Below are 17,623 nucleotides of genomic sequence, written 5' to 3'. Positions count from 1 at the left end.
CATGTGCTTGAAAGGATGTGTATTTAAAGAGTCACCCTTCAAATACATGGGTAGGATACCTGAGTTGGTTAGAGCATGAGATGCTTCATCTTGGTGTCATGGGTTTGAGTCCCACGTTGACCAGAAACATTCATTCATGATTTTCAGTTTTATACATTTCAATAATTGCACACTCGTTTTACCATTTCAAAGCTTGACTTCCTTCCTTCTCCCTTTCTGCAGTTCCCTACATTTATTTATTTATTGTATTTTCTGCATATTCCAAATTAACTTAATTTGCTCATTTGTTTGTCTACTTTAAATATATACTCTTATAAAACTGCAGGTTATTACAGTAATCCTGCCAATGTTATCATCTGTTTACTGTTTATTTGTAAATATGCAATAAACCATTTCCTTTCTTTTATAAAAAGTTTTGTCGTCTTGATGCCAAAGATGCTTCTTGAGGCAAGTGCTCACTGCATATGCTTGGGCATATTTGCAGGCCTGTTCTGATCTCCAGAACAGATTCCAGGGTTGAGCTCTGCCTTTAAGTGAGACAGTTTGCTTTTCTGCTCGCTGCAAGCTTTTGAAAAGGAAAAGGCTGACATGGCCCAGGCCAGGCATCCCCAAACTCAGCCCTCCAGCTGTTTTGGGACTACAACTCCCATCATCAGTCTGAGGGGCCAGTTCTCCCACAAACATTCATTGCTTAACTACGTATCAAGCAATGACGTGTTAAACACTGAGAACTCAAGTTTCATATCTCAAAACACAAGAACATAGCACCTTGACTAAAGTTTCACATTTTTCCCTCTTAAGCTTGCACCGCCAATGAGTGAACCTCAATTTCTGACAATAAAGTGCATATATTGAGCAGACTTTCACTGCATTCTGCATGACTTCCAGCTTATCTTTGTAGCAACTTCTTCCGAATATTGTGTGGAACAATAACATCTGATTTATAATGGTTTAACCCTGCCAACCTAGCAGTTCAAAAGCACGTCAAAGTGCAAGTAGATAAATAGGTACCGCTCCGGCGGGAAGGTAAAAGGCGTTTCCGTGCTCTGCTCTGGTTTGCCAGAAGCGGCTTAGTCATGCTGGCCACATGACCCGGAAGCTGTACGCCGGCTCCCTCGGCCAATAAAGCGAGATGAGCGCCGCAACCCCAGAGTCGGCCACGACTGGACCTAATGGTCAGGGGTCCCTTTACCTAACCCAGCAAGGGACAATGACTTGACACAGTGAGTTTCAATCCAGTATTTAATTCAGTTCTGCTAGTTAAATTACGTTAAATAAATTCACATCTAGTCTAGAATCAGTTATTGATATGAATCTGTCAATAATATATTAAGCCTAAACTATGAAACAACCATTAGAAATAATATAGTAACCTATAGATCTCTGCTGGACCCTGTAACCATATGTTTTGGTTCCTGTTTGCCTAAATAAATTCTTACATTTTTTCTTAGTTGGAAAAGAAAATACTAATTGTGTTACACACACACACACACACACACACACACACACAGTTTCTCCACCTAGATTCTGAAAGATACATACTAGTTTCAGTGTATATGCTACAAGCGTCTTCATCCATTTTTAAGCCACTTGGACTGTAGGGATTAAACAAACAAATAAACCAGAGCTTTGTATTTAACAGTCTGTTAGCCAAATGCAGCAAGGAATTCATGTAGGCAAGTAAGAAGGCTTGCAGGAGAGGGAACAGATTTCTCCTTCACAGAGAAGGACTTTCCATAGTGGCAGTAAAGGCACAACCTGGGAGCTTTGTGCTAAGGCTGAATTAGAACTACAGTGGTGCCTCGCAAGACGAAATTAATCCGTTCCGCGAGTCTCTTCGTCTTGCGGTTTTTTCGTCTTGCGAAGCATGGCTATTAGCGGCTTAGCGGCTATTAACGGCTTAACGGCTTTAAGAAAAAGGAAACAAACTCGCAAGACGTTTCGTCTTGCGAAGCAAGCCCATAGGGAAATTAAAAAAACGGAAAACTCTTTTGTCTTGCGCGTTTTTCGCTTGCGAGGCATTCGTCTTGCGAGGTACCACTGTACGTATGCTTTAATATGCTTACTGAAGCCAAAGTCTTTTCCATACTTTCCAAGTCACTACCACTTACTTGTTCTTTGAACTACATTTTGAGCTGCAAGGGAGGACCAGCCTAATACTTGTCCATCGTTGCATCCAGTTAAGACAAACTATCAGTGAGGAATGTCCTGCTTTTCTGTAAAAGGAATCTCCTCCATGATGTAAAAGTCACCCATTCCCCCTCCCCCTTGCTTGAATTGATCTGTTCAGGTAAATTCATTTTCATACAAATGTTTGGAACTGAGATGTCAGAGGATAGATCCATCATTCCCTTTTCATCATTTGATAGCACGATGCACAGGAACAGCAAGAGCTCACTGTGCATAAAAGCTCTCAGCTTGTTCAGATTTCTGATCCAAGAGTAATATGGCTATGATGCAACTAAAATTCACATTATGAAAATTGAACAGTACAAATGCATCCTAATCATAATACAGCAAATCAGTTCTGCTTCAAATACTGAAAATCTCAATAATCACTCACTGAATTGTTCACGTTACTGCAGAGTTTCCAGTCACAAATTACAGACCAGTGTATAGTGTGCAGGTTATAAATCCTAGCAGGTGCTTTGAATTGTAAATTTGGAATGGTGGAAGCATTCAGAAAGGCTTCCACTATATTTTAATGAAAATATACGTTTTAGAATGCCTTTGCTTTATTTTAATTCATGACATTTGACAAATTTGTGCAAAACAAACTAGATATTTTAACACACAAGGCATCTGCGATCAGTTCCTGAAAGTACCGAGTAATCAATATTTAAGCCATCTTTATTATTATCCCTTAACAACACATCAACAATACATTTGTCAAGTGCTCAGTTTAAAAACTTCATTTCTATTTTACTAATCTGTTACCCACTCACACCCTGCTTAGTGAAACATCAGTTTTTGCACTCAAACACTTCCAAGTTAAGAGATTTGCTCAAGAAATCAAAACTTCAGAAGAGGAGAATCCAGGTTCTCTTTATTTCCTTCCGGTGTAAAACTGATGAGAGGAGAGCTCAGATCTATTGGCTAGAAGGAGGGAAGGGGAGGAGAGAGAGAGATAAAGACAGTTAAGACATTAACTAAAACAATATTTGAACCATTACAACAGCAGACTTCTCCTTTGCTAACAAGTCTTATAATGGCATTCTTTGACACCACTACACAGCCATAAATTCGATTATTTATATTGCAACAGCCAGTCAATACAAGGTCAGAATCCCCTTACTAAGTTGTTCCTGAATGTCACATATATCTGTGTGGATGCAATATGCTGTGAATGGCAGTCTGTCCTTTGTACATTTTCGAGCTTATGTCGCATGAGAAGTCATACTGCTGCACTGACATTTATATTGAAACAATATCCTTGCATGCTAGCGGTATTAAAAAGGGAAATATAAAACGGGTATCTTACCTGTCCTACAGGCTTCAACAGAGGAACTGGAATTATTTCAGGAGTATTAAAAAGATCAATAAGGGGTTTATTTTCACATTCCTGGGTGGCAAGTGGTGTTTTATCTATTCCAATGTCTATCAGCAAAGTCTAGGGAAAAAATAGTAATTTATAAGTTGTTGACTGCCTATTGTGCTTCCTGAAATAAAGTTAATTACAAAAGAATGCCCATGAGAAAAAAACTGTTTAATAAACCTGTTTGCTACCCTAAAAATCCACGGTACTTAATACGTTCTTTATCCAATAACTGGTTTGGGTTAGCCTCCTATTGACGCGGGTGGCGCTATGGGGTAAATCACAGAGCCAAAGACTTGGCGATCAGAAGGTCGGCGGTTCGAACCCGTGCGACAGGGTGAGCTCCCGCTACTCGGTCCCAGCTCCTGCCCATTTAGCAGTTCAAAAGCACGTCAAAGTACAAGTAGATAAATAGGCGGGAAGGTAAACGGCATTTCCGTGCACTGCTCTGGTTCGCCAGAAGTGGCTTAGTCATGCTGGCCACATGACCCGGAAGCTGTACGCTCGCTCCCTCGGCCAATAAAGCGAGATGAGCGCCGCAACCCCAGAGTCGGCCACAACTGGACCTAATGGTCAGGGGTCCCTTTACCTTTACCTATTGACTCAGGAGTCTCCATATATCTGCAATTACCCATGATATTATTTGGAAGCAGTCATTAACAATTGGCATGTGGATAAATTTACTTTATGTTGTTTCAGCAGACAATCTTCTGCAAAGCAAAAAAACTTAAAGACCAGAGAAATCCTGCTTTACACAAACTTCACAACAAGCCGTGGCTCATTGGGAAAGTGACCAAGAAAATTAAGGACGCTAGATATAACTAAACACCTTTCAGCTCCTTTTCAACATAGACACTGTCTGCAGCAGTGGTAATTTCTGCAAGAGATGCTTCACATTTTAAAGCTGCCTGGGACGGCTGTTCTATATACACAAAAAAGGAGACAAAACAGGAGCCTACCTCCACAGTGGGTGTTCTTTCTGCTGGTTTCTCCTGCTCAGAAAGGTCCTGTTCCGTTTCTTCAGAAGACTTCTCTGTTGAAAAATCCAGTGCAATAGGTGCAACTGGTGGGGGAGATCCTTCTGTTGAAGAGGAGCTATAGGCCCCACGGGTCTTGCGCTCTCTGGCCCATTTGAAACTGGAAAGGAAGAGACACAAAGAATTTCATCTAAGAACCCGTCTTGAAAATGGTGTAAGATGGTCAGTTTTGGTTATGTCTAGATTTACCTAGCTTCTAGAGTCTTTTTGGATGACACACTCGAGACTTGCCGAAGAGACACGAGATCGGGAGAAGACCTTGCTTTGGGCACAGTTCTGGGGGTTAGTGATGGAATTCCCGACGCACGCCGGCCAACGGGAGTAGGTAATGCAGAATGCCTTCTGTTGGATGGAGTCCATAAGGCAGACTTGGCAGCAGAACAGGTATTTAATACCAATCCGTCTTCTGATAGTTTGCGAGGTGGGGTAACGGCAACATTGCTAGAAGGATACACGAAGTGTTAGAAGCCGATAATGCATCACAACTGAAGCATTACTCTTAGTTTAAGTGCACACTCAAAAATGTAGGGTATCCCAAATACTTTTCAGTAATGCAGTCAAGAGCAACCAGCAACCCAATTTAAGAACTGCAACAGGATACATTTTAAACCAATTCAGCTTTTTTATTAAGCTGTTTGCAGGCCATTGAAATATTTGATTTTATCCCAAACTGAGGCTTTTTCTAAAACACAAGTCAGTGTTCGGAATAGCAGACTGTGGTTTTTTCATACCAAGAGGAGTGATATAGCAGCAGATAAAACATCTTCTGGGAGATTATAGAAGTGCTTAGGTACCACATGTAATCCAAGCTGAAATTCTCATCAGTCCATTTCAGAGATTGTGGCAAACAATAGTTAACTAAACTTAACTACAGCTTGTTGTGATGTCTGATTTGACAAATTTATTAGTAGCTGCTCTACCTCCAGATGCCCCAGTACCTCAAGACTGGACTGCTGAGCAAAAAGAAAACAAATGAAAGCAAGAAATTGCAAGCTATAGTTTGCATGTATGTTTGAAGTCTAAACCATGTTTTGCCTTGCTATGAACCAAGCATTTGGGTGCACATTTAGAAAAGAGATAACAGGGTAAAACTTTGCCTTTGGCAACATTAAATTCCCAATCTCATGTTCACTGCTGATACGCAAATCAGAACCCAAATAGGTAGTTTCACAGACACTGTTGAAGCACAAGACTTCAGTATTGCCAAGCAAAAATTTGAATCAGCTATGTAACCCAGCCCTCTCCTGCCTGCTACAGCAAGGGGTGGGACAGAATTCATCTAAGACTTCGAATATCAAGGACTGTCAATCCCACTGGACAGCCTTTTTTGTTTTACATACTACTGTTTAAAGTAGTATGAAGCATCTTCAGGCCTCTCCACAAGTAATTTCACACACCCCATATACACAAAGTTTTCACACACCACATACACAAAAACCCAGTTCTAAACCACCTTGATAAGCCTGTCAGCACCTGCAAGGCAGTTCAAGATGACAGAAGCTTAGAGGAAAACAAGTATGAATTAAAATATAGAATATTACCTTTCAACATTACCACAAGACAGTGATGCGATTGGTTGTAACACTTTGACAACAAAATTCTCAGATACACCTAGGGAGAAAACAATTACAGGACTTAATCAACTTACTGATCCTCAGTTCAGTTCTTACTCCCCATCCCATGCAATATTTAGAACAGAAATAGATAAACTATAAAAATTTATCACATGGCTAAGACCAGTGTTCTTACCTTCCTTTGAGACTGCAGGTACTGCTTTGGGCTTGGGACTTGAAGTTGCTGTTCTGTTTCCCAATATGCTTTTCTGCAATGGTTTCTGAAAACTAGGATCTGAGTCCTCTTTCAAAATCCCACCGGCCATCTCAGACATATCAGTAACTCTGTATTTGGGTGCATTCACTGGAAGATTTGTTTTTGAAGCACTTGTGGACCCATGTTCCTTCCCAGATACATCAGAATGGGAAGCCTGCACAGACAACCCCTTCATAGGTTTAACAATAGCAATCTTGCTTGCAGTAGAGGGCAGCCGGGAGCCACGTGCAGAAACTTTAGAAGCAACACCTATTTTACCTGGGAGAGAAAAAAAGAAATTTTATATCTATTGTTTATATATGTATGCACCACTATCAATGCACCCAGTGCTTTAGTGTCAGGAAAAGCAAAGGCAACAAACTTGAGCAAGCGATTCCCAGCGTTGGGAGAGAGGGGAAGAGAATGAGAGAAGAGACACCCAGCATGGATGTGGAGATGCATTACACACATTTGAATTAATTGATAAGGACAAAGAGACATGGATTTTGAAAAGTGCAGGTGTTTGGGACAAGTATGAAGCACAGGAGCCAATAAGGGAGAAGAGATTGAACTATTTAAAGGGTGCTGTTACAGCCATCGCATAATGCAATTATTCAATTTGGTCTATGGTGACCACATTCATAAGTGTGTGATTAACTGCAAGAGGGTGCAATGTCTCAGAATCATTGTCTTTGCAAAGGTTAATATGGAAATTGTATAATTACTAGACTTACTATTTACGTTAGTGAGCACCAATTTTATTAAATCAGTTTCTCACTTGTGCTTCAAAAGAGCTCAGCAGTTATGCATTTTGGCCACTGTTGCTATCACTTAATATTTGGGGCTTGGATTCTGTATTCCTAGGAGCAAAATGTATGTGTGTGTTGTCCCCACTATGGAAGAATGTGTAGATCCAGAATTGGCCTCCACAGTCACTTACGGACTCACTGTTAAGACAGTGTTCATGGAAGACAATCTTACTCAGCTATGCGCGATCACCAAAGAAGAAGAAAGAAGCATGTGTGTGTGTAGAACCTAGGTTTCCCCGCAACTCAGCAGGCCATTTAGACAAGTGGCCACCATTTTGGGCAACTGTTGTTTATTCCAATTCTGGTTAGTTAGAGCCAAACAGGATCAAACCACATTGGATTTGTTACCTTTCCCTATCTTAGGAGAGGTGGACAGACTTGAATTCAGGCTTATGCTGGAAAAAGAGGATGAAGAAGAAGACGTTGAAGTGTTCCTTCGCATACGGATATTACTAGGACGTTTCAGCTGTGTTGCCTTGATCCCCAACTGTAAAGACAGTAGTGGAGGTCATTTAGGTATCCCTAATAACTTCTAACAGATTTATCCTACCGCAATACCGATATTCCTTATGTTCACATCTGTGTGGCTACAAGAAAGCATATCCAGCCCTAATGCTCCTGCAATAAGGGTTTGAACATTTTTTCCCTTCAAATTAAGATACTACAACTTTGCAGATCAGTGATTTCAAACCCTTAAGTTTTCCTGGGAAATTATTTCCATTATGTGTGCTCATGAAGAGCTTTATACCTTCCTCATCCACTACAATCCACAACAGCATATAGAACCCTCCCCGTTCAATTTGGCAGCAAGGGTCAAGTCGATTCAGACCATGAGTTTGTTACTTCAATAAATCACTCATATGCATCACTGGATTCTTTGCTAAGCCTATTTCCTCATACAGTGGTACCTTGGGTTAAGTACTTAATTCGTTCCGGAGGTCCGTACTTAACCTGAAACTGTTCTTAACCTGAAGCACCACTTAAGCTAATGGGGCCTCCTGCTGCTGCTGCGCCGCCAGAGCACGATTTCTGTTCTCATCCTGAAGCAAAGTTCTTAACCTGAAGCACTCTTTCTGGGTTAGCGGAGTCTGTAACCTGAAGCGTCTGTAACCTGAAGCGTATGTAACCCGAGGTACCACTGTATACCACAGAGTACACTGGTCCAAGGATCGCTAATCCAGTATCACAAATCCAGAACATCTGGTTTCAGATGTCACCAAGAATTACAAAGGCAGGAGTTATTCATTAAGAGCATTTACCTTGCTGGAAGTTGAAAGAGTTCTCTTGTCTTTCCCCGTTGAACTGTTAGAGAAGGATGCATCTCCCACATCTGAAGCAAGACTTGATTTGTCAGAGAGTAAATCTTCCGACGACTCCATACTACTCAAATTGTTCCAGCTGGAAATACTCGGCAGCTTCCCTTGTTTTGGCTGCAAGGTTCAGATTTCAAACATTTGTAAACCAAAGAATGTCAACAGTAATGTTATTTTAGTGTTTGCCCATTAAACTGAAATATCCTTTCAATAAACAGGTTCTAACCAACACTTTAATTTCCCACAGGCCCAGCACGGGTCCCCAATAAAGCCCGCGAGGCCATTTCCACCAAAGCACACCCAACTGCCCCGAAACTGACATACTCGACAGCAAGTAAGGGGTCCGCAAACATGTAGTTAGGGTTGGCTGCCTCATCAGGGACTCCCTGGTGCAGCCAATGAGGTTTTCCCTCAAGAGCAATCAGCTGATGGGTCCTGAGAGCACCCACCTTTGAAGTCCATTTACAGGTGTGACATGGATTCAAACTACACTTGCAAATGGATATTTTTCCTCGGAGGGAGAAGCGTTTCCTTCTGCAGCGGTGGTTTGATTCCATGCCTGCAAGTGGATTTCAAAGAGCCTTTAAGCAAATGGAATGCTCTCCCCAGAGAGGTTTGCCTGGTGTCTCCATTATATATTTTTAGGCACCAGGCAAAAACGTTCCTCTTCAACCAGGCCTTTGGCTGATTAATATTCTACAGCCTTTTAAATGCATTTGTGGGAAGGCAGAGTTATTGTTATGTTGCTTGGGGTTTAATTATTTACTGTCTTTTATATGATATTTTAGTCTGTGAACCGTCCTGAGATCTTCTGATGAAGGGCAGTATATAAATTTAATAATAGCAATAATAGTTCAGTTTAGAAGAACCATCTGCTGGAAGTCAAGACGACAAACAAAGCAGCATTCTAATATTAATAGAGTCACACCTCACAACAATTTGTATGTCATATTAAATCAGTTAAAAACAAGCTATGGTTCAATGTGGATGCGCATAGCATTCTCTGCTCCCTCCTCCTGGGAAATTAAGCCATGGTCTGGCTTATGGTGAAATCTAAAACCAGCCTCAGGGTTTGCACCCCGGAACAATTAGCCAAGAATAAACCATGGCTATTGTTGGCAATTTAATATGACACGCAAACGAGGGAAGAGACACACAGCACCTGGGTAGACGTTTCTAGCTGACTACCACTCCAGCAGCAGCAGCACTGATAAACATTGAGGTGACCACCAATTTCACATTAGTCTCAAGTCATATTTAGCAACCAACACCACTATAGTTTTATTGAAAGGCGTATGAAATGAGTTCGCCAGCTATAAAAGTCAGAAATGTCAAGGTCACCGGCATTATGCACTGAGGCCAACAAATTTAAATAAGATCACAACCATGCAGCTATTTGTCCTCTATGTAAGAAACTCCACAAACAAGGGAAATAATTGGGAACTAGCAGGGAGTTACCATTCTTATGTGGAAAGATGACTGCCCTTTATGCTTTAATCTATCCAGAAGGAAAAAAAACTTTACCTGTCCCGCTGCCAAGAGACTATTTCCAAATGCAGATGCATTTTTTACAGTCTGAACTGTGCTCGGTTTGTTATTTGTCTTGTCACTCTTCCCTTGCGCTAAAGATGCAAGCGGTGTGGGGGGCAATTTGCTCATTCTGGCAGGACTAGAAGTATTTAGAGGAATTTGTGGAGAACGAGAGCTGTCCATCCCCGCAATCAGTTGCCTTGAACGTTTCTGAAAGGAAGGTGGCCGTGGGGAGACTGGACTTTCATACACACAATAAGTCTCTCTCCTAACTTCCTTTGGGGTTTTATCCATCACTATTCCTTTCTCAAGGAGTTTCAGTTTTGATTTAGATTCTTGCACAAATTTTTCTACAGCCTCTGTCTTTCGTTCTTCCAGCTGGCGACCGTTGTTCCTTTTTGCTTTGGTTCCACTTTGTATCTGGAGTGCTATCTGGTGAGCTTCCTTAAAAATCTCCACAAATTTCTCCTCAGAAACGGGGCTCCATGTTAGTTTATCCACAAGTGGTGATGGGGGAATTGTGTCTTTCGTTGCTTCAAGGGCTTCAAGAGTCGTCGCAATGCATTTTTCTTTATGGCCCATGGGCCCGACAAAAACTTCATCCTCGTTTTCACTAGAATACAGACAAATTAGTCAGACACCTCCAAATCGCTTGTTCTTTTAAAAATATGGTTTGCTTTAGATACTTTGTTTACCTTATAGGAGACAGCGAAAAGTCAAAGTCAAATTTTTCATCAGACAGGTGGCGAAAATCTGGAATCATAACAGAGCATCAGTTGTTATGCTAATCATGGCTGACCTTTTTATAGTAGATATATTACCGTATTCCCCTTTGCCTTGCTGAAATTTCAGCTTCTGCTACTACATTTGGTTTCAAATTATTCTAGTTTACGCAAAACAGAACAGAGAATTAATTTCTAATAAAGTGTGGAACACATTCCCCAATCCAGAAAGGATGGTCTGTGCGCAAAGGTTTCTATGTACAGATATCCTTCTGAATCAGATGCTGTGTGAGTACATGTATTCATACAAATATTGGATCCCATACCAGCACTAAGGGTAGGGTACTGATGGATGGAACCCATATTTCCCTTCTTTCCCCCACAAAACTGGCACCTTAAAAGCTGACAGCAATGATCATATTCATGGAGAGTTTTCCTTGGGGCAGACACTGCTCATATGTAGCCCACTGTTATCTGAAGGTTTTTAGATCAGGCCTAGAGCCCAGCCAACATTAAACTGTACTTAAGCTGAGTCAAGCCAATGCATTACCGAACTGGTCACAAGGGACAGTTCAATGCAAGCTCTTCCTATCACCTTTGATAGTGAGTTCAGAGTTAAACACTATAGCAGTTATTTCTAGCATTATTCCTGGTAAACAGTTGCAAGTAATCCAGAATGAAGAAGTTTATAATATAAACTTAAATCAGAGCTTATTTGTTATGCAGATTGTTATGAGATTCCTGCAGTGTGTCTTTATCTTTGGATACAATTTAACAATATGATCAGTATTTCTGATAAGAAATTTCAGCCATCCATTTCAAAACAGCTCAGAAGTCATTAGAATCATTTGATCAAGTATTATTCCAAAAACTACATTTCCCTTATGACAAGTAAGACTCATTAAAGCAACCTATAGTTATCCTTTTTTAGTTACAGATAGGTAGCCGTGTTGGTCTGCCATAGTCAAAATAAAAAAAATTCCTTCCAGTAGCACCTTAAAGACCAACTAAGTTAGTTCTTGGTATGAGCTTTCGTGTGCATGCACACGAAAGCTCATACCAAGAACTAACTTAGTTGGTCTTTAAAGGTGCTACTGGAAGGAATTTTTTTTATTTATCCTTTTTTGTCACTTTATTCTACAGCAAATTGTGTGTGCATGTGTCAAAGGGCAGAATATTCAGCAGTATTAAAAGCAGGAGGAAGAATGAAGGGGGGAAGGGTTAATATTCTTGCTAATAAACTGAATTGACTGCAGTACATTATCTAGCTGATTGCCACAAGCTTGAACACCATGCAGGTTTTTTTGCCTGCAGATTAGATAGTGTAGGCTAGGGGCAGCCAACTGGTGCTGTTCAGATGTTTTGGGCTACAACACCCATCATCACCCTCAGCCAACATGGCCAAGTCATGGAACTGTAGTCCAGAAATCCTGGAGGGCACCATGTTAGCTATCATGGTTGTAGGCCATAGGTAGAGGGTGGCCTTACAAGCCCTGGGCATAGCACTGTGCTGCCTGACTTTTTTATCCCAATAGGAATACCACCAGTCTCTCGAATTACTCCTCCCACTCAAAAGCACTTGATTTTAGAGGTGTCTCACGACAAACAAGACAGTAATTTACAAATGTGCTTTATATCTTACAGCAATGTTGTTTTTATCACCTACCATTATTCACACACTCATAGGGTTTGGCTTCTGTCATTTTACATTCTGAATGCAAGGTTGTTTTCCCTTCGTCATCCATGATGCGACTGCAAAACACATTAGGTAAACCAGCTCAATATTATATTTTTAAAAATCCAGCACCAGTTATGTTTATTCCCGTTTCAAAGAGCTGCTTCACTACAATCACCACCCCTGCACACCCATACGTATATATACCAGAATCTTTTCTATACTAACGGAACAGTGGTAAAAAGTTGGCCAGTACTTGGCATCAGATACACATGGACCGAACTACACCATCATTCCTCATATCCACTTATGGCAAACAATCCGGATTCGACAGGTTAATTTACAGAGAAGTACACTGCCTTTTGGTAGAGTGTCAAATCCCACAAGCAATATTTGCTGCTTGTTGCAGGAGGGTCTTACCACTTCAGCTGTACATAAACCAGCTATTGCACACAGTAAAAAGGGGGGTGGGGGGAGCCCAATGGCTGAATGTAGCCAGATTTCATCCGGGGCGGGGGGGGGGGGAGAATAGTGGCTGCTGTGCAAAGTTTGCAGTTGCGGTTCTTTACTCAACAAGATACAGAGGGGAAAATTGCAGGAGACTTGTGTTCCTTGCAAATGTATCTAAAAATGCATTTTACAAGCATTCAGTTTTAAGGATATAATAGCATTATGAAGCTCAAGGCTTTGAACAGTAGAAAGGCAAAGCTCGCAAGTCAGCTGTGCATTGACCTTACTTGCATTCTTCTTGTGAGGATTATTCGGTTATTTTGCCTTTTGGAGTCAGATAAGATGATGATGGTGGTGGTTATTATTTTATTATTTATACCCCTCCCATTTGGCTGGGTTGCCCCAGCCACCCAGCAGAACACTAAAAACAGAACAAAACTTTAAACATTAAAAACTTCCCTGAACAGGGCTGCCTTAAGATGTCTTCTGAATGTCAGGTAGTTGTTTATCGCTTTGACATCTGAAGGGCGGGCGCCACTACCGAGAAGGCCCTCTGCCTGGTTCCCTGTAACCTCGCTTCTTGCAGTGAGGGAACCACCAGAAGGCCCTTGGAGCTGGACTTCAGTGGCCGGGCCGAACAATGGGGGTGGAGACGCTCCTTGAGGTATACAGGGCCAAGACCGTTTAGGGCTTTAGAGGTCAGCACCAACACTTCGAATTGCGCTCGGAAATGTACTGGGAGCCAATGTAGTTCTTTCAGGATGGGTATTATGTGGTTTCGGTGGCCACTCCCAGTCACCAGTCTGGATGCCGCATGACACAGAAAGCTGTCTGTGGACAAACGCCGGCTCCCTCGGCCTCAAAGCGAAATGAGCACCGAAACCCCATACAGTCATACCTCGTGTTGAATGTGCTTCGGGTTGAGCACGTTTGAGTTGCGCTCCACGGCAACCTGGAAGTAACGGAGCGTGTTACTTCCAGGTTTTGCCGCAGACACTCAAAATGATGTCACGCGCATGCGCAGAAGCGGCGAAAAGCAACACGCGTGTGCGCAGACGTGCCGTCGCTAGTTATGTTTGCTTCTGGATGCGAACGGGCCTCCGGAACGGATCCCGTTCGTATCCAGAGGTACCACGGCAGTTGCCTTCGACTGGACTTAACCGTCCAGGGGTCCTTTACCTTTCACCTTACCTGCTTTGAAGTCACTTCCGCACCTAGTGCACACGACCACAGTGTGACCCTATAACCCTTGACAGCTCCACCCTTGTCCTTTTTATTATCCCAGTGATCTGAAACATTTTATGTTGTGATGGCAATAAAGGTATAGTGGTACCTCAGGTTAAGTACTTAATTCATTCCGGAGGTCTGTTCTTAACCTGAAGCACCACTTTAGCTACTGGGGCCTCCCGCCGTGCCACCAGAGCATAATTTCTGTTCTTATCCTGAAGCGAAGTTCTTAACCTGAAGCACTATTTCTGGGTTAGCGGAGTCTGTAACCTGAAGTGTATGTAACCTGAAGCGTATGTAACCTGAGGTACCACTGTATTTAATTTGAAATTTAAAAAGAAACGTCACCGCCCACCCCCATAACAAAGGGGGCAACTCTACTTCCAGGCCATCCTTTTTGCATAAAAAACAAAACCCCTTAAGTTTCCCTCTTCATTAAACTGTAGCAGGCCTGCCCTCCCACAGGCCTGAGTCTGAGCCTCAATCTGCATCGGCGCCACCCCGAATCTCACCGCCGGGCGGGACCTCCTTATGGACTAGCCGCATGAGCGTCAAAACTCCAGACGCACAAATACCCACGAGAATGACCTCCGGCCGCTTCTCCCCTTCCAAGCGCCGGCGACGCCGAGCTACGCCCACCCCCGGGGCCTAGGCCCGTCCCTGAAGCGCCGCCTCACCTCACCTGGCCGAAGCGACACGCTGAGGGGGATGAGTCCGCTCGATGCAGCTTCTCGCGGCTGCATTTGAAACGGCAGCCCCGCCCCGCCCAGCTCCTGATTGGCGGATTTAAGCGACGCTCACCGACCGCGGCCAATTGCAGAGAAGGCAAGTCGCGGACTCCGCCCCGCAATCAACTCTCATCTGAGGCGTACATGGAAGTTGTAGTTCACGTCCTTCCCCCGTTAAGGGACGTCGTCAGCGTGGAAACGGCCGCTCTAGGAAAACGACTTTATTTTTTTTCTCCCCGTCGTCCGACGTTCCGTGGAGAACTGGAGATTTGAATTCCCAGAGAGGCGTTGTCTTGGTGCTTAGTCCCACCAAAGACCGCTCGCAGCGCCCCCTTCCGGCTTTCGCCCAGTCGACGCGTGTTCTGTGACCCGATTGCTTGTGAAAGGCCAACAGGATACGAACGGCGTTGGATTCAAATGATTCAGTGGGGCTCACTATTTGGGGTCAATAGATATGTGAAAAACTGAACTCGGTTTGCACACTTTTGCCAGTGAAATAAATCCAGGGGAGAGATACGTGTTACTCTCTGTCGTGAGAAATAAAGGTTCCTATGCATAAGTGTGCAAAGTAACAATCTTTTAAATTCAGGAAATAAATACGTGTTCTCTCTGCTGTCAGCAAGATAAGTGCTAATGCATGATTTAATAATTGTGCGTGTTAGCAATCTCCTAAATCCATGCTGTTTTCTGTTTTTGCCTAGATTCGTGTTTTGTAAAGGACCCTTTAAAAATAACTCAGATTGGGCTAGCAGAGGAGGCGATAGCATCACAGCCCAGATTGCCTGTGAATGACAGTGTCAATCTATGTTAGCTATCTCAGGGGAAAGTCCCATGGTGTTCAATGGCCTTTTTTCTTAGTAAGCTTGCTTTGGTTTGCCGCTTTGCAGCTCAATCCGATGTGCATTTACTCTGAAGTCTGTCCCATTGAATTTCATGAGGATTTCTTCCTAGCAAGGGTGTATACAGGGCTGCAGCCTAAGGCTGCAAGCATGTATGGGGCTGCAAGTGTGTGTGGATTAGGGCAGAGCAGACCCAATGCATTTTGGCACCTGAGGTGAGCCATAAAATGGGCTCCCTTTCCCTGCCATGGGAAGAAGAAGAGTGAAGATCGACATCAGGAACAAAGGGGAATAAAGATCTATCTTCTTCTTTGACGATCACTCGTAGCCGAGTATGATTGTCTTCCATGAACACAGTCTTAATAGTGAGTCAGTAAGTGACCGTGGAGGCCAAATCTGGACCCACACATCCTTCCACAGTGGGGACATAGGTTTCTGGGCAGGAGTTGGTCACGGTGTGGATTTGCCAAGCATGCCTTCCTCTTAGCACGTTTCTCCCTTGTGTCCTGTGTTAGAACGTCTTCAAAGCCCATGACACCTTTGGTAAAGGCTGTTCTCCAATTGGAGCGCTTGCAGCAGGGGCGCCGACTTATAAAAAATATTGGGGGGGCCCATACCGGGGTCCTGCTGCTGCTTCGCTCGGGTAGCCGGGAGAACGCAGTTCGAGGTGGCGGTGTTGGGGAGAGACCCTCGCTCAGGGCGACACGAGACTTGGCGGCTGGCGGCCTATCTGGGGGGTTTTGGAGCGTATTTCGGCGGAGCCGGAGCGATTGGGGAGGAGGGGGCTTGTTGCCGGATTCTTCAGCTGGGCCGGAGATCCGCTGCTGGGGGGTCCCTGGGCCGAGTTGTGAGCCCGGCCTGCTGAAGGGAGATCCAGCCGATTGTGCGACGGGGACGGCCGGGGCTCTCCGGCTAGGGCACGCGGCTGGCTGGCTGGCTGGCTGGCTGGCGAGGGAGCAGGTGGGGAGGAGGCGGGGGTCCTCACTCTCTTAGGAAACGCACCCGCGCGCCCGATTGCCATGAAGTCCGAAGGGTGCGTGTGTGGAATTAAAAAGCAAAAACGAGATACGGGCAGGGCAGGCAAAGAGTTTTCCGCAAGAGGATGGAGGGCAGGTTGAAGAGAAAATCACTCAGGATGAGACAGTCAAATCAGCCATGATAAAATGGGCTCAGGATATTGGGTATAACATCATGTTTGAGGACTGGGAAAGGTTATGGACCACCAGAATGAAATTCACGGCATGTAATGCCTTGAAGGAAAATATTATGAAAATGATTTATAGGTGGTACATGACCCCAGTCAAGCTTGCAAAAATATATCACCTGTCTGATAATAAATGTTGGAAATGTAAGGAGGCTGAAGGGACATTCTTTCACCTCCGGTGGACTTGTCCAAAAGTGAAGGCCTTCTGGGAAATGATCTATAATGAGTTAAAAAATGTATTTAAGTATACCTTTCCCAAGAAACCAGAGGCCTTCCTCTTGGGCATTGTTGGCCAGAAAGGGTTAAAGAAGGATAGAACTTTCTTTATGTATGCAACTACAGCAGCAAGAATACTTATCGCAAAATATTGGAAGACACAAGATTTGCCCACACTGGAAGAGTGGCAGACGCAATTGATGGACTACATGGAACTGGCTGAAATGACTGGCAGAATCCGAGATTTGGGAGAAGAAACAATGGAAGAGGACTGGAAAAAAATTAAGGACTATTTACAAAAACAATATAAGTTGTATGAATGTTAAAAATTTACACGATTCGGAAACTATAGCTTCAGCAATTAGATTTGGGAAACAGGAAATTATATTTTAAGTAAGAAAAGGTCAAAATCTAAGGTAATACTATGTTTAATTTAAGATATAAGTAACTGATGAAAAGTATGTTAAATTTAGAGGTATAGTATTTGAAAAGTACAAAATAAGGTACGAAACAAGGTAATAATTTGCTG

The 17,623-nt window shown here is 43.2% G+C and overlaps 1 protein-coding gene across 3 annotated transcripts; it reads right to left on the bottom strand.

The window, feature by feature from the left end:
* Positions 1-2,717: 2,717 nt before the first annotated feature.
* GTSE1 (G2 and S-phase expressed 1) lies at positions 2,718-14,975 on the bottom strand. Of its 3 annotated transcripts, none has more exons than XM_082239666.1 (12): positions 14,785-14,975; positions 12,422-12,507; positions 10,729-10,786; positions 10,028-10,646; positions 8,450-8,620; positions 7,539-7,677; positions 6,322-6,660; positions 6,114-6,183; positions 4,762-5,013; positions 4,495-4,672; positions 3,482-3,610; positions 2,718-3,096 (listed from the first exon to the last, which is right to left on the bottom strand). In XM_082239666.1, exons 2-12 carry the CDS (start codon positions 12,498-12,500, stop codon positions 3,013-3,015), a joined length of 2,118 nt encoding a protein of 705 aa, XP_082095792.1. In that variant the 5' UTR covers positions 12,501-12,507; positions 14,785-14,975; the 3' UTR covers positions 2,718-3,012. The 3 variants fall into 3 exon arrangements, with proteins under 3 accessions (XP_082095792.1, XP_082095791.1, XP_082095793.1); XM_082239665.1 differs by having other exon boundaries at positions 14,790-14,974; XM_082239667.1 differs by lacking the exon at positions 14,785-14,975 and adding an exon at positions 14,620-14,717.
* Between the last annotated feature and the right edge of the window lie 2,648 nt (positions 14,976-17,623).

Source organism: Podarcis vaucheri (assembly GCF_965113315.1).
Source record: "Podarcis vaucheri genome assembly, chromosome: 10".
Lineage (NCBI taxonomy): Eukaryota > Metazoa > Chordata > Lepidosauria > Squamata > Lacertidae > Podarcis > Podarcis vaucheri.
The sequence above is the reverse complement of the archived record's forward strand: the minus strand, read 5'-3'. Positions and strand labels throughout refer to the sequence as shown.

What these genes read in the sequence shown, in the direction of transcription:
- GTSE1 (XM_082239666.1), bottom strand. Translation starts at nt 12,500, where the DNA reads ATGGATGACGAAGGGAAAACAACCTTGCATTCAGAATGTAAAATGACA. An exon ending in CTATGAGTGTGTGAATAATG is followed by an intron (nt 10,787 to 12,421) that starts GTAGGTGATAAA and finishes TTATGATTCCAG; the next exon opens with ATTTTCGCCACCTGTCTGAT. An exon ending in ACCTGCAGTCTCAAAGGAAG is followed by an intron (nt 6,184 to 6,321) that starts GTAAGAACACTG and finishes TTTTCTCCCTAG; the next exon opens with GTGTATCTGAGAATTTTGTT.